At 45.9% G+C, this 24,191-nt stretch overlaps 1 protein-coding gene across 9 annotated transcripts in view; it reads right to left on the bottom strand.

The window, feature by feature from the left end:
- The window catches only part of FOCAD (focadhesin), a 221,207-nt gene that overhangs the window by 78,548 nt on the left and 118,468 nt on the right, over window positions 1-24,191 (bottom strand). For all 9 annotated transcript variants that reach the window (XM_030567748.1, XM_030567746.1, XM_030567747.1 and 6 more), the window contains 6 exons: window positions 15,245-15,379; window positions 12,540-12,590; window positions 11,854-11,937; window positions 8,522-8,651; window positions 4,490-4,678; window positions 3,832-3,953 (listed from right to left, as the gene is read on the bottom strand). In XM_030567748.1, coding sequence (XP_030423608.1) covers window positions 3,832-3,953; window positions 4,490-4,678; window positions 8,522-8,651; window positions 11,854-11,937; window positions 12,540-12,590; window positions 15,245-15,379 — 711 coding nt within the window. The remainder of the gene's footprint in view (window positions 1-3,831; window positions 3,954-4,489; window positions 4,679-8,521; window positions 8,652-11,853; window positions 11,938-12,539; window positions 12,591-15,244; window positions 15,380-24,191) is intronic.

The raw sequence follows: 24,191 nt of genomic DNA, 5'->3' as shown, positions 1-24,191 counted from the left end.
GCAACATCCGTTCTTTATCTCGCTGTGTTATCCTCAGGAGAGCGATATCATTCATGGTAACCTGGTTGAAATTCAGGAATTTAATTAAGGGGACAGAGATGGCCATTCCTACTGGGCTGTTTGCCTGTGGCTTAAAAGAAATCCTTCCCTGCAGGTAGCCAAGCGGGGGGAACCGGGGGGGGGGGGGGCACGATTGGCGCTGAGCTTTTCCGCGCTTGGCTAGCAGGGATCTTCCCTGCTACCAGCCACGCGGTTGTGAGGGAAGGGGGGGAGGAAGGGGGTGTTTAGCACTGATCTTCCATGATATCAGCCATGGGGTGGTTTCTGTTGCTGCACGTTAACATGAAAGAAGCAGAACTCAACGGGCTTTGCTTGCTATTTGGGAAAGGAGGGTGCTGGATAGATGAAGTCTTCAGAAGACGGAAGACAATGGCTTACCATGGCCGCATGCAAGCCGAATTCTGCTGCCTGGACCTGCGTCTGTGATCTGTAACACCAAAGCCGCAGGCACTCAATAGTAAGATGCAAAATGCAACCTTGTAGTGAAAACACATGTGCTATGTAAGGTGAATAGTGGTGTTCACCGTGAAAGAGTATGACCATTGTTCTCTAAAATGTATCTTTTTAAATACTTCTCTCCCTTTTTTCCCTCCCTCATGCAGCTGCAAATTTTTCAAGCCTCCCTACTCCATCCCGAAGGCTATCTCAGATAAGGCGGTGGAAAAAAAAGACGTGAGAAGAAATGTTTTCGGAAATCATGGAAGTGACGCGCAATGAAAGAGCTCGTCTGAATGAGTGGAAGGACATGGTAGAAAAGTACAGGAAAGATGCCAGTGACCGTGAGGACAGGAGGAACCAACGTGAGGGACAGGAGGGACCAACGTGAGGACAAGAGTGATGCTTGAGATGAGAGGAGAGATGCTCGAGATGAGAGGTGGTGGCAGGAAGATCAGCGGTAGCTGGATGCAATTCTGGGGCTGCTGTGTGATCAAACTGACATGCTCTGGTGTATGGTAGAGCTTCAGGAACAGCAGTAGGATTACAGAGTGTCACTGCAACCCCTGTATAACCACCCTCACCCCTCACCATGTTCCTTAGCCTCCCTCACCTGCCAGACGAGTAAGAACTCGTGGGGGTAGGTTCCATGCACCCACCCCAGTGGACAGCCCAACCAAAAGGCTCTCATTATTATGAAATTTTTTTTAGTGGCCTTTTCCTTCCCTACTATTCTCCTCCAAAACCAAACCCGGGATACCTTGTTAGTTCTCTCCCTCTTTTTATAATTAAGTCATAAAGAATACATGATTTTTAAATGATAGTGACTTTATTTCCTTAGAAAGCAAGCTGTGATCGAAGTGGGAGGGGGGGCAGTTAACAGGGAATGAGTCAATCAAGGGGGGGGGGGTCTATCAAGGAGAAACAAACAGAACAGTCACACTGTACCCTGGCCAGTGATGAAACTGGTTTTCAAAGCTTCTCTAATGTGCACCGTTTTCTGGTGTGCTCTTCTAATCTCCCTGGTGTCTGGCTGTGCGTAATCAACGGCCAGGTGATTTGCCTCAGCCTCCCACCCCGCCATAAAGGTCTCCTCCTTACTCTCACAGAGATCGTGGAGCACACAGCAAACAGCAATAACAAAGGGGACATTGGTTTGGTTGAGGTCTGAGCAAGTCAGTAGTGTGTGTCAGCGCGCCTTTAAACGGCCAAATGCACATTCTACCACCATTCTGCACTTGCTCAGCCTGTAGTTGAACAGCTCCTGACTACTGTCCAGGCTGCCTGTGTATGGCTTCATGAGCCATGGCATCAAGGCATAGGCTGGGTCCCCCAGGAGAACGACAGGCATTTCAACATCCCCGACTGTTATTTTCTGGTCTGGAAAGTAATTCCCTTGCTGCAGCCATTTAAACAGAGTAGTGTTCCTGAAGACGTGAGCGTCATGAACCCTTCCCGGCCATCCCACATGGATGTTGGTGAAACATCCCTTGTGACCCACCAGTGCTTGCAGCACCATGGAAAAGTACCCCTTGCGGTTTATGTACTGGGCGCCCTGGTGCTCCGGTGCCAGGATAGGGATATGGATTCCATCTATCGCCCCACCACAGTTAGGGAATCCCATTGAAGCAAAGCCATCCACTATGACCTGCACATTTCCCAGAGTCACTACCTTTCGTAGCAGCAGCTTAGTGATTGCTTTGGCTACTCGCATCATAGCAGCCCCCACAGTAGATTTTCCCACTCCAAATTGATTCCCGACTGACCGGTAGCCGTCTGGCATTTTAAGCTTCCAGAGGGCTATTGCCACTCGCTTCTCAATTGTGAGGGCCGCTCTCATCTTGGTATTCTGACGCTTCAGGGGAGGGGAAAGCAAGTCACAAAGTTCCATGAAAATGCCCTTAACGCATGCGAAAGTTTCGCAGCCACTGGGAATTGTCCCACATCTGCAACATTATGCGGTCCCACCAGTCTGTGCTTGTTTCCCGGGCCCAAAATTGGCATTCAATGGCTAGAACCTGCCCTATTACCAGCAGGATCTCCAAAGTGCAGGGCCCGCAGTTTGACAGAATTCTGTGTCCATGTACTCATCACTCTCGTTGCCGCTCTGCCGTAGCCGCCGCCTCCTCGTCTGGCTTTGCAGGTCCCGGTTCAGAATTGACTGCACGAGAATGCGCAAGGTGTTTAAAACGTCCATGACTGCTGTCTTGAGCTCAGCAGGGTCCATGCTTGCCGTGGAATGGCGTCTGCACAGTTCACCCAGGAAAAAAGGTGCGAAACGGTTGGCTGCTGTTGCTTTCACGGAGGAAGGGGTGAGGCTGTACCCAGAAGCACCAGCGGCAATGTTTTTTGCCTCATCAGGCACTGGGATCTCAACCCAGCATTCTAATGGGCAGGGGAGACTGCGGGAACTATGGGATAGCTACCCACAGTGCAACACTCAGGAAAATCGACGCTAGCCTCGGTACATGGACGCACACCGCCGAATTAATGTGCTTAGTGTGGCCGCGTGCACTCGACTTTATACAATCTGTTTTAAAAAACCGGTTTCCGTAAAATCAGAATAATTGCGTAGTGTAGACATACCCTAACACATGTCTACTTGTGCTAGTAAATGCTCAAACTGACATGAAAAATGGGAAACAAACATCATTTCCCAAGCTCTTGTCTAGCTACTTATTTATTTTCCCAGTCTCTGCAGTTTCCAAAGATCAGTTTTCATATCAACTCTAATGCCATAATTCTAAACTCCCTGTACAATTTGATAACAAGCTCTTTCTTATTTTCTGTAATGATTAACTGGATGTTCATTTCTTGTACCTTTTCCAAAACCACACAAATTTAAACATTACAGCTCTAGTTTACCAAAGTTCACTGCATAGGATCAGCCACATCAGCATAATATTCCAGGGACTTGGAAACAATTAAAAGATATGCTTTGTTATTACTACCCTAACGAGGAGGCGGCGGTCACTCCCTATGGTGGAATCCCATAATTGTTGTTCAGACACACCAACATACTAGAGCACTGTAGCCTGATTAGGCACCACTACTGAGAGGAGGAGGGGCAAAAGGAGAATGTCAGTTTCAATTTACGCCAACAATTTTCAGAGGGAGCATTTCAGCAAAGAGAGTATTTTATTAAATGCATTTACACGTTCTGTTCACATTAATTGCCCCTCACAGCAACTTTAGTTAATTATGGTGCATTAAAACATCACATAGCTTGTAGCTAGTATTTCCTAATTAAAAAAAGCAAATGTGACTCTGTGGGGAGCAGGGAGGAGAAAGCAGCACAACATTTCTGAAAAGGGAAGAAAAGCCGAAAATGCTTACCTCATGAATGAGAGCTATTAACATCTGTTGGAAATTGCGTCCTCTGCTAGCCAGAAAACGACTGATAGGTTTGCCATCTCTGCCCATGTGGATTGGAAGGTCATAACATAACAACATGCCAGCTTAAAAAAAAACATATAAGTGCATCAACATAAAATACTGCTAAATAGAGCAAAAAAAGTTTCATGCACAACAGCTGAATATAAATTTTAAGAAAGATCATATAATAGTTCTAAAGTTACATTTTAAAATGACTGTGACACTGACCAGTGTGGAAGATCATTCTGGAGTCACTTAATGATTCATGTTTCAGTGCTGCTGGGTTTTAAGATTCATCACTTAGAGGATGAGTTCAGACTTTGAGGAAGAGGCAGGGAGAAGGGCAAAGGGAACATTAGTGTTGTAGAGTACATGATTGTTGCTTAAACTGATGCACTCTGGGATTTTCATTCAGGAAAACATCGCTATTCAGGACAATATGTAAACACACGCTCAACTTTAATCATGTGCTAAAATATTGTCCTGAGAAAGTTTGGACTTAAGCATGTCCTGACAAGATTTTCTGAATCAAGGCTAACACCACACACAGAGAAAAACTACCATACACTTTGAAACATTAGTTAAGGGAGCGATGTGACCAATGACAGGAGCAGCTCACCTGCAAGGCCAGGCTTCAGGCCAGGCTGCTTGTTCCTCTCATACATTTTCAGCATGATGTTGGGAACTCCTGCTACGGTCTTTCCTTGATCAGAGCGCGTGGCCCCTCCTCTCAGGGCAGAATGATAGACTCCGCGGGGCATGTTGGCCATCTCCTGTTTCACAAGTGATGCCACAAACTCTTCAAAAGCTGGAGGAAGTGGATGGAAGAAAAAGGTCACAGGCTGAAGAGAGGCCAAAAAATCCCAACAAACCCAAAACCACAGCTTCAGGGCAGTTATGCTTAACTAAACTAGCAACTACACGTTCAGATGAAAGCTCCAAGGTCAGGGATTTAGAACTCCTGGCAAGTCTTCCTGACTCTGCGTTCACCTCCACTCAAACTGCAGCTCAGGAAGCTCTGAATAAGTGATGTCAGATGCTAAAACTCAGAAGAAAAATAGCCTGAACTGTTCTCAGTGCTGTTGATCAATGTGTTCTTTGTTTGTTACGCTAATGAAACAGTCACAAACCAGGACAGTCAGAAATTAAACTGAAATTTACATTTGTCAATGTAAATAAAATGTTCCTTGAAAATGAGTTTTTTTCCTACAGGATTTTTCACCATAAAAAAACCAAACAACTGGTACTAGAATTACTCTGAACACAGTTGTAGGTACTGTTTATATGGTGGTATGCTCTCATACTTGGGATTTTTATATTTTATCTGGGTTCAACAGTGTAAAGTAATGCTATTGCTTGGTTTCAAAGTTAGATTAAGGTAGCCCTTATGGTTGATGCGTGCAGTGTAACTGCATCCCAACATGAAGCCAACATTAGACCAGCACCTGGTAATGCCGATAGATTTAAGAGTCCGTTATTGCTTTCGTTATATGACCAAGTTTTAAAGGATTTATAACAACTGTTTCACATTACTCTTGAAACTCTGTTGTATAAGTTCCCAAACCAGATGCAATGCTGGTTTCCTAAGAATTGGAGCATATATGGGTTGAAAGAGCATTTACCCACTCTTCCGAGATCCTGGCAATACCTGAGGTACTTTGGAACAAGTTAATGGAAAGACACATCTTATCCTGGAACTTCCTTACTTTGGTCATTTTCAGTCAGTACCCATTATTTTAGCAGCATTTCCTTCTTTTTCATTTCTTATTTATTTTATTAACAGTATAATGAGAAAAAGACTACAAAATGTCATAAAAGAGATCCTTATTTTAGAGATAAATGTGTACCTAGGCAGCTGGGTGTCTGTCCATGGCTAATCATTATTACAATGTCTAATCATAGATTTCTTTAAATCCAAGCTTTTTTTTAAAACTACTTATAACAAAAGAACTTATTGCTTTCAAAATGCCTATCAATGAGTTTGCTATTTCTAATCACAATGGCAAACAAATGCAACCTAATGATCCAGAATGCCAAGCATAAACCAAACAGGGAAACCTAGCTAAACTTCACGAAAGACCACCTGATTCTGTAGCAAATGATAATGAATCATACTTTAAAGGCTGGTACAAACCTGAAGAAAAACAGGCACTATACATCTACCACTAAGTAAGAAAAAAATGGATTCAACTGCTGTCCTTTAAAATGTACATACATCACATTGATAAACTTTTTTTTTTTTAAAGGTACAAGTTTCTAGACTGCATATGACACCCACCAAATAACAATCAAGGATGAAATTGGTTTAATGAAAACATTGATGCTGTGTGTGTGCAGACGGTATTATCTCTCTACTCCCATTGCTGATTCTCTTTCTGTCCTCACAGAAACAATGCCAGCAATGGGAGTACAGAGATAACACAGCTTAGCAGCAGAAATTGACAGTGTTGCTGGGCCCCAAGGAGCTCAGAGAAGTGAAGTTTTCCCAATTTCTGTTTCCTTTGGCTCACACAAATGTAGATGCTAAGAGAGTAAATAAGAAGTGTGATATGATTCTGTTGCAAAAAAAAATATGGGTTTATCAGTATTTTTCCTTTCAGCTGTGTAACTGAGGTAACCCCAATGGATTTATTTGTGAGCAAAGACAGTTTTGCCCTCCAGAGCAGAGGAAGGCTCATGGAAAGACAATCCCACATTCAACATGAAGTCCAGGAGGGAAACTGGCTTTTGACTTCTGGATTTTAGCTCCAGTTACCAGTGGTTTGAGCATTGGTCTGCTAAATCCAGGGTTGTGAGTTCAATCCTTGAAGGGGCCATTTAGGGATTTGGGGATTGGTCCTGTTTTGAGCAGGAGGTTGGACTAGATGATATCTTGAGGTCCCTTCCAACCCTAATAATCAATGATTCTTCTTCTTCTTTAAGTAAGAATTCATCTCCGCCAGAAGTGGCATATGGAGGCTAGGAAAGAATTTCCCCCATGAAGAGAGGGGTGGGGAAGGTGAGAAGAGAAAGTTCTGAGTTAAGGGAATCATCCAGAGAAGCCCCAGGAGAACAGAGATCTCAGCCAGAGCTCGTAAAAATCATGCTCTGAAAGCTCCAGTCAACATGGTACCCATTAGCAAGGACATCAGGGAAAATAGGGACTGCTGGTCTATACCTTCCCATGGCTTGACATCTTAGCCAGCAGCAAGGAAACTGTGAATGATCTTGGTAACATCTAACAGCTGTTCAATTATACCAGGTTCCACAACCTCACCTGTACATAAGATTTAGTGGTCTCTGAGAGATCTCTATCATTGCTTTGGGCACCCAATATCTTACTCCATCACTAGAGTTGTTCATCCACGTCAATAGCCCTGACTATAGTACAAATAGCCCTTTTCCACAAATAGCCCTTTTAAAAAAATTATTTTCAGATTTCCTAGCCTCCTGTTAAGCTAAACAACGTCACTCAGGATGTACGTGCCCAGCTTTGTGTCTTTGACAGCAAGCACTGCTCTCATTAGTTTAAATGGCTTACTTGGGATTTCCCTGTAAAGTTTCCTAAGCAGACTAATGCCTTACATTCAGAGTATGAAAAGTGCTTCCCTACATGGAAGCAGCATATATCCTCCAGTCTGATACCTCCTTGAGAGTCCACACAGGTCCCAGTCAATCCTAATTGATTCCTAATGAAAGGACCTGAGGACCAGAAGATGGTCTCCTTCCCCAGATGCAAGTGGGAGAAGTTCCCATAAAAGAAATATTACATAAAGATGTATTATTATTTATACTATGGTAGTATCTAGGGACCACATTCATATACTAGGACCTCACTGTGCTAGGAACTGTACAAACACATAAAAAGAGATGGTTCCTGTCCTGAGGAGCTTACAGTCCTGTGACTGTTGCACTGCTGACTCTAATGGATAGCTATAATTAACACTATAATTAAGTGAAGATTTTAAAAATAAGTGTTATTTTTAAGATGAGTCAGTTGTATGGGTATCAAAATGAACCTGTCAGCCATGGGTGTATCTCTTTATACCTATTTAAGTCTCACTAATGCTTATCGTTACTCTTATTTTTCATATTCACACCTTTATTAATTAACTATGTTTTATACTGCATAATGTCTTAATATTGTTTACTTAATGATTTGATTTAAAGTTATTCACAGCACTATGCACCCTCTTCACAAATACATTATCTGGAAAAAATATCAAAGAGTTTAACTTACATGAAGCAAACACATTTATAAATCCTGTAACTTTGCATTTCCTGCTGTTTTACCTTTGTTCAAAACTCAGAATTTTCTTAAAATGTTGTCCTTCAGTTCTCTATGTTAGGCCTATATCATAATTAGTGAACAAGAATTTGAAATATAGTAACTTGTAACCAATTATATAACTACAGAAAAGAGGAAAAATGAATAGCATTTAAAAGAATTCTTAAGTAACATCCTTGAAAACATCTTTATTCACTGCCAAGAGCTCTTAATGTCACTATTATTTAAATTGGTGAAGTGTTTTAGGATGTAATTTGTATGGAAGATAAATAAAATAAGGTCTCAATCCCACAAGTCTCTTCATACAGGTAGAACTCTACACCCATATGGCATCACTCAGATTCTAAAGCTGTATAGAAGCTTCCACTTATGAAAGTGCTCTACCTGGCAAAACAGAAGGAAGAGTTAGTGACAACAGTTTGATATATGAAGAGCCAGGAACAGAAAGGTCCACCTCCTTCTCCTCCTCTTCATTTATGTCCATCTCCTCTGATGGACCAACTTCTGGTCTTGCCTGAAGGATGACAAAGGCAGCAATAAAATAAAACAAAAATAAAAATAGAAATAAACATTGCCTCTTAATCCATGTTTAGTTTCAAGGTCCAGTGTGACAAAGATAAGGATCACTATTTCAGTAAGGAATGCCCTCCAGGGTAATGAATTTAAGTCTTGAAACTGATCAACTGAATGTCTTTCTTCTACCAGACTGAAGAGTGTATGTAGATCACAGTAGGCTTATAAAAGCAGTGAGCCATATAAATTCCAAAATATCATTAGTGGTAAAAATAATCAAGGCATTTGTGGACTGAATGGAAGTATCTGTAGTACTACTGGGCCTTGGATTTGACTTAGTCTGACCCTTCTGTAACATTTCAGGAAAAGAAAATATTTTATGCCTACATTGATATTCAACCTATAAAGCACATTTCTAATAGGAACAAAAGTGTTTTTAGTTCTTTTCATTACACTAAAATCTGCAACGTTTCCAACTGATTAAGCCTTTAAATAAACAAACCTACTAATCTTCTACATTTTCTGATGGGACATTATACCAGGTTCAATTACCAGGATATTGCCTATGTGCCAGCACACAGAGATTTATTACTATTGCACTAGCATTTAGAGATCTGTCCTTAATTTGTATCTTCTTCTTTTGTGACAAAATGCCTTCCTTTTTCATTTGCAGGTTTTCACTAAGGGCTGGTCTATACTACTGCTTAAGTTGATGTAAGTTATGTTGCTAAGGGGTGTGAAAATGACACCCCCGAGTGACATAAATTACATTAACTTAAAGCAGTGTCCAGACCACGCTATGTCTGCAGGAGATGCTCTCCTCATGACCAGGCTCCTGCCTCTGATTGAGGTGCAGTAATTATGTCAACAGAAGAGTGCTCTCCCATCAGTATAACATGTCTTCACTGGGCATGGGACAGCTGCGACAATGTAGTGCAGCAGTGTAGAAGACCCCTGAGACAAGGTGGGTGAGGTAATATCTCTTATAGGACCAACTTCTGCTTGTGAGAGAGACAAGCTTTCGAGCTTACACAGAGCTCTTCATCAGATATTCACTGAAATTTTCACAATTTACCATAAAGTATGGTCTCTCTTAAAAAATCTGTTTATTACATTTTCATGATATACAGCCATAGCACCATATGGAGCCAATTATGTAATAATGTAGGAAATCGAATCATAGAGAAGTATTTACCAGAACCATAAAGTAGTAGTGATTACTCATTACTTCCTATACTCTCATATAGATAACCTTACATGAGAGTCTCCATGTACTCTTCCACTGTGTACATGTACTGAGTTAGGAATTTTGCGGGGTAAAATATAAGAGGAAACAGTCCTTTACATACACTAAAGCCATGAAACAAACAACATGATTTTCTTTCCATCTGCCTCCCCCCAAAAGGAGGAAAAGTACCTTAAAAGTATACGGAACACAGGAAGACAAGATTTTATCTGTAAAAGCAGCTGCTTTTACAGACAAACATTTTATCTTGATTCAAAACAAACACCTATTACCTAAACAGGCAAGTTTGTCTCAAACTGAGGTATTAAGCAGGGCTGGCTCCAGGTACCAGCAAAGGAAACAGGTGCCTGGGGCGGCCAGTAGAAAGGGGCGGCACTCCGTCCAATATTGGGTCAGCACACCTGGATCTCCAGTGGCAATTTGGTAGCGGGCCCTTCAGTCCCTCTCTTCCACTTTGGTGGCAGCTCAATCCGTTTTTTTTTTTTCCTTTGCTGCTTGGGGCAGCAAAAAAGCTGGAGCAGACCCTGGTATTAAGCATGAGCTCAGGGATTATTATTTTGATACAACTTCCAACAAAGTCTGCGTTTCTAACTACTTCCCTATAATTCAAAGCCTGGTCCCAAACACTCTCAGAATAACAAAAGATACAAATCCAGGACCCTCTCTCACCTGTGTAGCCCCACTTACTAATTAATGAAGTAATAAAACTTGTCTTCTCTCTGATTACAAAGGCATCACTGAACTGTTCAGTTAGCATTCTCCCTCTCTCAGGAGCTTATCCCAGCACTCTCTGGTAACTGTCCCTTTTACTGAGGAGTGACAACCAGCTACATCCCTAAGGTGGGTCATTTTGCTTCTGATTCTGCTGTTTGTTAGTTCCTCTGTGTCATAAACAGATAGCTAAGGGTTAATGTTCTTTTACCTGTAAAGGGTTAACACAGGGAATCAAACACCTGACCAGAGGACCAATCAGGAAACAAGACTTTTTCAAATCTGGGTGGAGGGAAGTTTTGGGTGTGAGTTCTTTGTTCTTTGTCTTGGTTCGGTTACCCTCTTGGCTCTGAGAGTGATTTTTCTATCTCCAGGCTTTCTAATCTTCTGTTTCCAGTTGTAAGTTGTAAGTACAAGGATAGTAAGACAATAGGTTTATATTGGTTTTTTTTGTATTTACATGTGTGTAGTTGCTGGAATGTGTTAAATTGTATTCTTTTTGGATAAGGCTGTTTATTCATTTTTTCCTTTAAGCAACTGACCCTGTATATTGTCACCTTAATACAGAGACCATTTTATGTCCTTTTTCTTTCTTTTTATATAAAGCTTTCTTTTTAAGACCTGTTGGAGTTTTTCTTTAGTGGGGACTCCAGGGAATTGAGTCTGCAGCTCACCAGGGAATTGGTGGGAGGAAGAAATCAGGGGGGAAAATCTCTTTGTGTGAGATTTACTAAGCCTGACTTTGCATACCCTCTGGGTGAGGGGGGAAGAGATGTTAGATCTCTCGGTACTTGTGTTTCAAGGACTTGAAGCAGGGAGGGTGGAATCCCTTTGTTTAGATTCACGGAGCTTGAATCTGTATATCTCTCCAGGAACCCAGGGAGGGAACACCTGGAGGGGAAGAGGGAGAAGGGAAGTGGGTTATTTCCCTTTGTGGTGAGACTCAAGGAATCTGGGTCTTGGGGTCCCCTGGGAAGGTTTTGGGAGACCACAGTGAGCTAGGCACTGTATAATTCCTGGCTGGTGGCAGCAATTACCAGGTCCAAGCTGGTAACTAAGCTTGGAGGTTTTCATGCTAACACCCATATTTTGGACGCTAAGGTCCAGATCTGGGAAGAAATGTTATGACACTCTGGGCTAGCGAGCAAGTATTACTCTCCTTTCCTGTGGTTTTGCTCTTTCCTTTTCCATTTCATTTCTAAAGAAGTGGCACGTACTCTCACTCTTTAAAATACAAAATGTCTACCTGTTCAGGAAGATGAAGGATGGTGTGTTCTTCAGAACCAAATTCTGACAGAGATTTATATGCTGAAATTGCTACAGTGGAATCCTAGGAAAAAAGTATTACAAGCATAGAAGGCATTATTGCTGCATAGTGGAGACAGAACTCATTTGGTTATCCCCTAAAACTAAGAGAGTTTATCGGCTAACAGTTGAGTGCTGAACTCTTATGAATGTCTTTGTTATATGTAATGAAGTCTCCTGTGAAGCATATACTCAATCAGTTATTTTCTGTATGCAATAAAGCACAATTGGGGAAAAACCACTATCAAAATCAACACCCTTGTTGGTAGTCTCAACAGAGAGATCTATTATTAATGGAAACCCTCTCACACTAAGAATGGACCCCACCAGGCCAAGGCTAAGACATATAGGGGAAATGCAGACAATATGGGGAAGCTTTAAGTGGTTTTGACTGCACTGTCCTGGCTCTGAGGAGAAGCAGAAAAATTTATCTCCGAAGTTGTTAGTCTACCTCCCTTCACAAACACCAAGATCAGTGAGAGAACTCAGCACTGACAGGCAAGAAAATATTGCAGAAAATAAATAAATAAATGACACTGATACCAATATCTTCAAAGAGGGACGAGAGGAATCTTTAATGTATCCCACTGCCCACCTTAATTAACATTTTCCTGGCACCTCACTTACCTTGCTCTGAGTGTGGCTCCAAAGTGAGCTGACAACTTGAGCTTTAAATTTCTATAAAATTTAAAAAATATTTAGTTATAGATAGGCACATAGGGCTATGCAGTTTCTATTTAATTAAGTAATATGGATAAAACTGGAGCAAGGAGTTATCAGCAGTTATCAGCAATTGAAAATGTACTGTACATTCAGCATTATGGATTTTTTACAGTGAGGCACTTAGATACCATGGAGATGGCTGCAGTAAAAATATCTAGATACTGTATCTTAAATTATCTCCATCTTTATAATACTTAAGGTGGTAGAAATTATTCTATAAAAATACAAACCAAGGCTCCAGTCCTGTAAACACTTATGTATGTGCTTAACTTTAAGAATGCATGTAGTCTTGTGAAGTCAACGCCTGCATTTGCAGGATGGGGGCTCTCATCTTTTAAAGTCTGTCTACATGGAATAGCAAACAGAGAAAGAGTGCATGCACAAGCAAAAATAGTTTAGCAAAAAATGTCACTGCAGGAGACTCAGGGTGGATTATCCTTTGATTTATTAGCCCAAGGGTGGGCAAACTTTTTGGACCGTGGGCCACATCTGGGTATAGAAATTGTATGGCAGGCCATGAATGCTCACAAAATTGGAGGCTGATGTGTTGGATGGGGTGAGCTCCTGCTGGGGGTGCGGGCTCTGGGGTGGGGCCAGAAATAAGTTCAGGGTGTGGGAGGGGCTCCAGGCTGGGGTAGGAGGTTGGGGTGGGGCGTGAGCGCTCCAGCTGAAGGTGCAGGTTCCAGGATGTGGCTGGGTATGAGGGGTTGCGGGTACAGAAGGGTTCTCCGGGCTGGGACTGACGGGTTTGGAGGGCGATCAGGGCTGGGGCAGGGGGTTGGAGCATAGGAGGGGGACACAGTCCAGGCTTCGGGTGGCGCTTACTTCAAGCATGTCCCCTGTCCGGCTCTTACGTGGAGGCACAGCCAGGCAGCTCTGCACACTGCCCCATCCACAAGCACCACCCCCACAACTCCCACTGGCTTCAGTTCCCAGCCAATGGGAGCTGCGGGGGCGATGCTTGGGGCAGGGGCAGCATATGGAGCCCCCGGCTGCCCCTACGTGCAGGAGCCAGAGAGGAGACATGCTACAGTTTTTGGGAGCCACGGCATGCACAGAGCAGGGTAAGCCCCCGACCCTACTTCCTGGCTGCAGTGAGGCAAGCTCCAGACCCCGTTACCTGATAGGAACTTGAGGGCTGGATTAAAACATCTGAAGAGCCAGATGCGGTCCCAGGGCTGTAATTTGCCTACCTCATATTAGCCTATTAAATGGCTCAAAGTGCACTCAGACTTGTTTTGATGGGATGTAAAAGTTAATACAAGAAAAAAACATGATCGAACACAATGAAAGTAATAGTATAATTAAAAAAAAAAACCCACTCTCCAACCTCAGAACCAAAGCCAAACACAGGGGATACACCAAAGTAGGACAAAAAGTGGAAAGGTTCTCTATGAAATGGCTAACAGCGGTTAAAATAAAACAACATATATGAAAAAGAAAAGTGGGAAGAGAAAGAATTAAACAGATATCAAAGGGATGAGAGTTCTATTGTCTAGAGGTCAAAACAGCAACAGGACAGCAACTTGCCAATGTAAGGCATAATGGTGGAACCTCTCCATTTGAAAAGAAATAGAAGCAAAGGAAAAGATTGATAAAAGTTTTGTTAAGAGGGTTGAGTAGTTACAAAAGCACAGGTGGCTTTCCATACACTGCTGAGTGGTTGAAAAAAAATGCCAAAATGCTTAATCTGGCAACATGCCTGGGAATTATGCTTCTACGAAGGAAGTGAGAGCCATCTCTTATAGACAAGCTACACCCACTACTGAAACATCTGTTTTCCCAGGGCTGTGGAAGGGATACAGCTCAGTGGCAGAACCAAAGCACTGTTCTGGTGTAGAATGAGCTAACAAGGTTTCATAGAATCATAGCATATCAGGGCTGGAAGGGACCTCAGGAGGTCATCTAGTCCAACCCCTTGCTCAAAGCAGGACCAATCCCCAACAACCCTCTTGTAGGGCAAGAGGTACACAACTGTATATCATCAACATGCTGATCTATCTGAGGTATTCCTAGGGTACCTATCACATTTGTATCCAAGTGCTGTTGATAGTACACCTCAGTGGAGCTCTATGGCTATCCTGTTCTTCTCCACACCCTGTCACAAAAATCAGGATGAGCAGAGAGGCACACATGCAACTGGACAAAAGCTCAATCCTTCATTCATTCCTAAGTCTGTGGCAGCCATAAGACAAAGCCACCCCTTGTGTCACTCAACTACCAGAGGAAATGGCTGCCACCATCCTCACATTTATTCATTGGCCACATTTGGAAAAAGGGGGAGGAGGGAGCAACTGAAAATATTACTTCAAAAAAGCCCCAAAACTTTATTTGTACCACAAAGAGAACATCCCTGACTACGTGTCCAGGATTCTGAGGGAAGGGAGCCCCTGTCCAGCTCTGCAGTGGTGGGAGGTTAACAGGTATGTACTTATTAAGGTTTAAGTAGCTAATGCTTCTAAAGCCCTTTGAAAACAAAGTGCTATTTAAATGCAAAGATACAACTAATTATAAAAGTCAGGAGAGTGACTTGGAACTTCCCTAAATGAGCAGACACATTTAAAGCTGCCACTAAGAGAAAAAATACACTTTAGACCTGGGACACATACCTCATACTCATTTGTATTCACTGTTAATGAAGGAACCAGGCCAAACAATTCGTTCAGTGTTTTTAAAATGAGTGGACGGGTGTCACAGCTCAACTTTGGTGAGAGTGCGTTCCACGTAGAGCGAATACAAACGACCTGCAAGGGAAATGAATGCATCATTAGCACTGGAGGTCTCAACTTGCATACCACAATATTGGTTTCAGCACTTTTCTGCCAATCTATGCTGGAGCAGGAATTAATACAGGACATATTATAAATATGGCAAGCATGTTAAGACTTCACTTATTAACTGTCTCACAATACATTAAGCAATGTCATGTAACAACAGTAAATAACATCTCTCCAGATAATGCAGCTGTTTGAAATGTGATGTCTTTACGGAGGGAAGGCAAAAATAACTTATGGTTTCCAGAGCTCCCTGGACCAGCAGGAAGAGATCATCATCCTAGTGCACATGAACTAGCAAATTGCAAGATGTGTCACAATTACCCTACTTTATTTGTTTTAGCTAGCTTAAAATCAAGCTGAATGTGGGAATGCAGGAGGCTGCAAGCAGGAGCAGCCACACTCCATTGAAGCGCCGCACAACAGAATGCTTTTAAATCACTAAAGCCAACCAAATCTTGAGACATTTACTGAACAGACAGAAGGGGGGCAAATATTGCTGGGGCCTAAAATCTTTGAAAAACCTAAAGTATCATGGCAAAATAAGTATAAAAAAGTTTTTTGAGCCACACCCCAGTACAGATAAACTTCTCAGAACCAACTTGCTTCAGTGCAAGAGAGAGCAGGCCAGAACCCTGAAAAACAACACTAACTCTGCTTTATGAGACAGTACGAACAGTATTTCCAACTGCAAGCTTTCAAAAATCGTGAGTCAAGCACTCCAAAATCCTGAAATTGGCCTAAAAATCATGGGATTTCTTTTAAATAATAAATCTGAGGAATGAGGAGGAAGAGCATATGCTTTCTGGCTTCTGAGTCCTTCGGATGCACTTGCTTCACCTTTTCAAAAACTTTTCTCTGCAACCAACAGGGCTGGAAACTTTAATTTAAAAAAAAAAAAAAAGATCAGAGGTTTTCATGCAATCTCTTGATTCTGACCACTGTGGCTTTCAGAGAAACACCAAATATTGTGATTTCGCAACATGGTTAACTAAATAGAATAAACTGCAGGCTTCTGTGACATGTAAAGAACAGAAAATAAACTGGAAAACATGTCCATTTAGTTAACTAACTCAGGAAGAGGGGGAGTATAGCAAGGTGACAAGCACCCCTCAATCCCAATGAATGTAAATGGAAGCTGAAAGTTTCCATCAACTTGCAGGATAGGTCACCTGGATTCAGAGGTCAGCACTTCTGAAAAGAGATTAGAAATCACTGAAAACCAAACACAAGCCAATGAGGGGGATAACAAAAAGGATCCTGGCCCAATCTAATGTCTGCAGAAAGAAAAACAGAAATTCCTGAGAATTAAGTTAGATTCTGAAATGTATGTTGTGATGAACTGGGGCCGTGTCTGTACAACCTGCAAATTCAGAATGATGTTGTGAAAGTGTATTACGAAAAACTGCCGAATTAGGAATGCCTATATGTATGTGGATCCACCATTGCTGAAAAGCCCTGTAGAAGCCCTGACAATACAACAGAATGCTTCTCTGGACCTACTGAACCTATTTAGGGTGCAAACATCTCAGGACAATGGGTGAGCTGCCTCTTTAGAAAATCAGTTTAGCAGCTGATTCCTCTGAAGGAAGTAGGGAAGGCAGGAACAGTGGAAACTTACTAGGAGTAGAAAGAAAAAGGCCATGTGGCCAGGAAGGATTTAAATAAAGTAACACAGGAAGAGGAGCCAGGCAGGAAGAGAAAGCATAGGGCAAGAGAGAAAAGACAGTTACTCACCTTTGTCACTGTTGTTCTTCGAGAACATATCCATTCCAGTTAGGTGTGCACGCCATGCGTGCACGCTCGTCAGAAGATTTTTACCCTAGCAACTCTGGTGGGTCGGCAGGGTGGCCCCCTGGAGTGGCGCTGCCATGGCGCCGGATATATACCCCTGCTGACCCAACCGTTCCTCAGTTCCTTCTTGCCGGCTACACTGACAGTGGGGAAGGAGGGCAGGTTTGGAATGGATATGAGCAACACATCTCGAAGAACAACAGTTACAAAGGTGAGTAACTGTCTTTTCTTCTTCGAGTGATTGTTCATATCCATTCCAGTTAGGTGATTTCCCAAGCCTTACCTAGGCGGTGGGGTCGGAGTGAGATGTCGCAGAGTGTAACACTGCAGAGTCAAAGGCTGCGTCATCCCTAGACTGCTGAACCAGGGCATAGTGGGAGGCAAAGGTATGGACCGAGGACCAGGTAGCTGTGCGACAAATTTCATGAATGGGCACGTGAGCGAGGAAAGCAGCCGATGAGGCCTGAGCCCTGGTAGAGTGCACAGTCATGTGGCTCGATGGGACGTGAGCCAAGTCGTAACAGGTGCAGATGCACGACGTTACCCAAGAGAAAATCCGTTGCGAGGAGATGCGTAGGCCCTTGATACGCTCAGCCACCACGACAAAGAGTTGGGGGGTTCTGCGAAATGGCTTTGTTCGCTCAATATAAAAAACGAGTGCTCTACGGACGTCTAGGGAGTGTAGCTGCTGCTCCCTGTGGGACGAATGTGGCTTTGGGAAGAAGACAGGTAGGAAGATCTCCTGGTTAACATGGAAGGCTAATACCACTTTGGGCAGAAAGGCCGGATGTGGTCGCAAATGCACCTTGTCCCTGTGGAACACACTATATGGGGGGATCTACCATGAGGGCCCAAAGCTCGGAGACTCGTCTCACTGAAGTGATGGCCACCAGGAAAGCGGTTTTCCATGAGAGGTAGAGAAGGGAGCAAGTTGCTAACGGCTCCAATGGGGCGGACATGAGTCTGGCAAGAACCAGGTTAAGGTCCCATATTGGGGTAGGGCGGCATACCTGGGGGTAGAGGCGCTCTAGGCCCTCAAGGAATCTAGACACCATCGGGTCTGAGAACACCGAGCAGCCATTCTCCCCTGGGTGGAAGGTAGAGATGGCCGCCACATGGACTCTCAGAGATGATACCACTAGGCTCTGTTGTTTGAGGGACCAGAGGTAATCCAAGATGTTGGGAATGGAGACCTCGGTGGGAAGGAAGTTCCGCTCCACACACCAGCATGCGAAACGCTTCCACTTGGCCAAATACGTTGCTCTAGTGGAAGGCTTCCTGCTACCCAGGAGCACCTGTTGCACTGGGGCAGAACAACGCAGCTCAGACTGGGTCAGCCACTCAGGAGCCATGCCATGAGGTGGAGGGACTGAAGGTCCGGGTGACGCAGTTTGCCGTGGTCCTGAGTGATCAGGTCCGGGGGAAAAAAAGGCAGGGGGACAGAGTCAGCTATGAATAGGTCTAGTAACATGGTGTACCAGTGTTGCCGAGGCCACACTGGAGCTATCATGATTAAGCGGGCTTTGTCCCTGCATACTTTCAGTAGGACCCTGTGGACGAGCGGAAATGGTGGAAAGGCGTAGAGCAGGTGCGTCGTCCACGGTATAAGGAAGGTGTCCGCCACTGAACCCGGTGAGAGGCCTTGAAAGGAGCAGAACATCTGGCATTTCCTGTCCCCGCGGGACGCAAAGAGGTCTATCCGGGGAAACCCCCACCTCCGGAAGAGCGAAAGAGCAACGTCCAGGCGAAGTGACCATTCGTTGGAAAGGAAGGATCTGCTGAGGCTATCCGCCAGCATGTTCCGAACTCCCGGGAGAAAGGACGCAATGAGGTGTATAGAGTGGGCTATGCAAAAGTCCCAGAGTCGTAAGGCCTCTTGTCACAGGGGCGAAGACCTCGTGCCGCCCTGCTTGTTTATATAGTGCATAGCCGTTGTGTTGTTGGTGAATACTGACACACAAAGGCCCTGTAAGTGCTGTTGGAACGTCTGGCAACCAAGGCAGACCTCTCTCAGCTCCCGGATATTGATGTGCAGGGTCAGCTCTTGAGATGACCAAAGGCCCTGGGTACATAGGTGCCCAAGGTGAACCCCCCAACCCAGGGATGATGCGTCCGTTGTCAGGGATGCCGAGGGCTGGGGCAGATGGAACGGGAGCCCTGCACACACTATGGAGGAATCCAGCCACCACTCTAAGGAGTCTAAGACAGTCAGGGGAATGGCGACGACCATGTCCATAGGGCCCCTGCCTAGTCGGTATTGTGAGCTGAGCCACGACTGGAGGGGCCGGAGGCACAGTCTGGCGTATTTTGTTACAAATGTACAGGCCGCCACGTGGCCCAGAAGAGCGAGGCAAGTGCGTACCAAAGTCAACAGCGCCGCTCACAGCCTCTGGATGATGGCTACCATAGTCTGAAATTGTGGCAGTGGTAGACAGGCTCTGGCAAGAGTGGAGTCCAGGGTGGCGCCAATAAATTCTATCCTCTGAGTGGGGATCAGAGTCAATTTTTCCGCACTGATCATTAGACCTAGATGTAGTAAAAGGTCCTTGGCAATGCGGACGTGACTGAGGACTCGCGCCTCGGAGGTCCCTCGGATGAGCTAGTCATCTAGATACGGAAACACGTGTATCCGACTGCGGCGGAGGTGGGCGGCGACTACAGCCATACATTTGGTGAATACTCTTGGGGCTGTAGAGAGGCCGAACGGGAGGACCGCGAACTGAAAATGCTGGCGGTTGGCCAAGAACCAGAGGAACCTCCTGTGAGGTGGGAAGATGGCTATGTGGAAGTAGGCATCTTTCATGTCGAGGGCGGCATACCAGTCTCCAAGGATGGGATAGTGGTCCCCAGGGATACCATACGGAACTTCAACTTTATCATGTATCTATTGAGTTCCCGCAGATCCAGGATAGGTCTGAGACCTCCCTTTGCCTTGGGGATTAGTAAGTAGCGGGAGTAAAACCCCTTGCCCCGCTCGTGCTCCGGTACCTCCTCTATGGCTCCTTTGGCGAGGAGCGTTTGTACCTCTTGTATGAGGAGTTGCTCGTGAGAGGGGTCCCTGAAGAGGGACGAGGGAGGGGAGTGGAAGGGGCGGTTTGAAATAAATTGAAGGTGGTATCCAAATTCCAGCGTGCGTAAGACCCAGCGATCTGACGTTAGCTGGGACCACATAGGGAGGAAAAAGGAAAGACGGTTGGAGAAAGGAGGGGACGGATCCTTTAAAAAAACTGGTACAACGCCCTCGGGCGCACCTTCAAAAGGAAGGCTTTGGCCCTGAGGAAGGCTTGGAGGAGCTTTGGTTTTGGCCCCCTTGGTTGCCCGATTGCCTTCGGCGACCGGTTCTGCCTCGCAGTCTGGCGAAGTCTTGCCTCTGCTGGGGCTGAGGGTAAGGGCGATGCTGTTGGGGCCGGAAGGGCCTGTGCTGAGTCACCAGCGTGTGCATACCTAACGAGCGCATAATGACCCTGTTGTTTTTTAGGCTCTGCAGCCTAGGGTCAGTTTTATCCGAGAACAGCCCTTGGCCCTCAAATGGAAGATCCTGGATAGTGTGCTAGAGCTCCGGGGGGAGGCCGAAGACCTGCAGCCACGAGATACGGTGCATAGTCACGCCAGAGGCCAGAGTCCAGGCAGCTGAGTCCGTGGCGTCCAGGGAAGCCTGGACGGAAGTTCTTGCCACCTTCTTTCCTTCATCGAGGATCGCTGAGAACTCCTGTCATGCGTCCTGCGGAAGCAACTCCTTAAATTTGTCCGCTGCCGCTCAGGTGTTATAACTATAGCGGCTAAGGAGGGCTTGCTGATTGGATACGTGGAGTTGGAGTGCCCCTGAGGAATAGACTCTGCGCCCTAGCAAGTCGACGCATCTCACATCCTTTGATTTAGGGGCTGGAGCCTGCTGGCCATGGTGCTCCCTCTCATTAACAGACTGGACAATGAGGGAGCAAGGAGGAGGGTGGACATAGAGATATTCATAGCCCTTGGAGGGCACCATGTATTTATGCTCAACGCCTCGTGCAGCAGGTGGGACGGAGGCCGGAAACTGCCAGATTGTAGTGGCATTGGTCTGTATGATCTTAATGAAGGGAAGAGCCACTCTAGTGGGGGCATCTGATGACAAAATGTTCACGACTGGGTCCTGTACCTCCGGGACCTCCTCGGCCTGCAAGTTCATATTTCGTGCAACATGTCTGAGGAGGTCCTGGTGGGCTCTGAGGTCAATTGGTGGAGGGCTGACCGATGAGGTTCCAGCTACAGCCTCGTCAGGGGAGGATGAAGAGGAGAGACCTGGAACAAGCGGGTCTGATGAGGGCTCCGCCTGGTGGATCGCTTCTGTCTCCCTGGGGAGCTCGGAGTCCTGAGGCTGGGTCAACCCTTCCTCCACAGGAGGAGGAGGAGGGCGGGTGATTGTGGCTTCCGGCACCCTGTGTTCTGATGTAGCCGAGCGCTATGGACCTGGGTGAGAGCCTTGGGCCTGATGGTACGCCCAAGGTGTCCAGAAACTCCACTGCTGTAGTCCATGATCTTGAGGCTGGGGCTCATGGAATAATGCAGCAGGCATGTCGGTGTCTGGGGCGTAGGCACTATCCGCCTGAGAAGACACAGATGGGTGTCAGGACGGCCATGGAGGAGCCGAGCAAGGCTGGTATGAGTCCTTTGCTCTTGTCACTGGAGATCTCCTCGGTGCCGGGGATCGGTACCGGGAATCATATTGGTGCCGAGACCGAGACCGGAACCTGCAACCAGCACGGTGCCGGGAGGTCGACCTGGACCTCGAATGTCTGCGGCGGGACCAGCTACGAGAGTCTCGGTGCCGGGAGCAGTGCCTAGTGCCGGAGCGGTACCGAGAGTGCCGGGCAGGACAAGAGGTGGATCTGTGCCGCAAGTACGACCAGTACCGCCTAGGTGAGCGGTGCCGGGACTGCGAACGGCGTCTAGACCGGGACCTTCCATGGGACCGCAAGCAGTGCCAGGACCTGAATCGAGATCGGGGCCGGCTTGCCGATTCCAGTGAAGGAGGCCTCATAGCGGCTGGCTTGCCTCTGGAATGCAGAACCCGCACCGGCGGTGCCGGGGGTTGAGGCAGGGCAGACTCAGTCATCGCGATAAGGTCCCTGGCTGAGGAGAATGTCTTCGGTGTGGAGGGGACCATAAGCTCAACCACAGGCCTCAGCAAGGAGCTCTCAAGGACCGGACTCAACGGCTCTCGCGGGACCGGACTCAACGGTACCACAGTCGTCGGTGCCGCAGCAGGAGTAGGTGTCGGGCGATCCGAATGAGTCTGCGTTGAAGGTGTGGAGGAAGCTGAGAGCCTCCAATCAAGTCCCTGTGCTGGAGAAGGCCGGTGCCGAGGTGTCTTGGCGGAGCCGGCGCGGTCCGGTGCCGGAAGAGCACTGTCAGCGCTCGGTGCCGAGGACAGGGGGTTCAGGGCTGCCTCCATAAGGAGTCTTCAAGAGAAAGTCCCTCTCCTTTTTTGTCCGCGGCTTCAAGGCCTTGCAAATGCAGCACTTGTCAGAGATGTGCGATTCCCCGAGGCACTTTAGGCAAGAGTCGTGGGGATCGCTCGTGGGCATTGGCTTTTTACAGGCCGAGGACAGTTTAAACCCCGGTGAACCGGGCATGGGCCCCAGCACCGGGTGTGGGGAAGGGCTAATGCTCAAGCCCCACTCAACTATATACACTAACTATCCAATAACTATAAAACTAATTACACTATAGACTAAGTCAACTATATACAACAAGAGATCAAATGAACAAGGAGAAGCTAGGGAAGTGGAGGACAGCTAAGCCGCGCTCCACTGTTCCAACGACCGACATGGGCGGTAAGAAAGAACTGAGGAGCAGTCGGGTCAGCAGGGGTATATATCCGGCGCCACTCCAGGGGGCAACCCTGCCGACCCACCGGAGTTGCTGGGGTAAAAATCTACGGACCAGCGTGTACGCGCAGCGCACACACCTAACTGGAATGGATATGAGCAATCACTCGAAGAAGAACAAACTCTCTCACAGAGGCGGGGTAAAGAGTTACAGGAGGGAGAGGTTCCCAGTATGTAGCAGCCTCATGGGGCAGGGGAGTTCTGCCCACTTTCCTAGACCAGATGGCCTCAAGGACTCTGGGCAACCCACGGGAAACAGCAACCCACAGGACTCATACCGCAGCCCAAAGAATGTCCTGGATTGGTGAGCAAACTTAGGCGGGGGCATGCTGTGATAGAAAGCATAAACTGACACTGTAACCAGGTGTAAACAAGGCTGATGGACCATTACCTGCTAAGTGGCTATTCTTTGGCAGCAAAGAGGGACAAACCTCTACATCACAGCAAAGAAACAGCATGGAGTTCCCTTCCACACACACTGCCTGTCGCCTTCTTCCCAGCTGGAAATCCTTCTCAAAGAGGAGACAGAACTACAACAAGAAGGGACAGACACCCGAAGGACCTCCCTCTACCCATCGATTCACTATATCTAATTGGACCAAGGAAGTACCTGTTGCACTGGAGGAGGGATTGTGACCTAAGAAGTAATACTGCTGGAGCATGTGGTGAGAAAACTTTGCTTTGAATTTAATATAGTTTGTTAAGACAGACACGAGTAGCGTTGTATCTTCATTTTTCTTGTAACCATTTCTGATTTTTATGCCTCCTTACTTGTACTCACTTAAAATCTCTTTGCAGTTAAAACACTTATTTTATATAATCAAATGTATTTAAACTGAAGTATCTGAATAACTATTTGTAATAATAAGATTGCATAACACCTTGTATTGTGCAGGAGAAGACTAGGATGTGCAGGACATACATTTCTGGGGAAAGAATTTCAGACTGGTAGTGTGTTGGGGTCACCCTGAAGTATAACCAAAGCTGGTGAGAGCCAGAGTGTAACCCAAGTGTGGCTGGCAGGCTGTTTGTGAGCAGCCCAGGGGAAACCACTTCAGCAAGGCATTGTAAGGTACCCAAGGTTGCAGGGCAGGGGTGACATAGCTGTTCATTAGTCT

The sequence above is a fragment of the Gopherus evgoodei genome, chromosome 6, assembly GCF_007399415.2.
Source record: "Gopherus evgoodei ecotype Sinaloan lineage chromosome 6, rGopEvg1_v1.p, whole genome shotgun sequence".
NCBI lineage: Eukaryota > Metazoa > Chordata > Testudines > Testudinidae > Gopherus > Gopherus evgoodei.
Note: the sequence above shows the minus strand (reverse complement) of the source record. Positions and strands in the feature narration are given on the sequence as shown.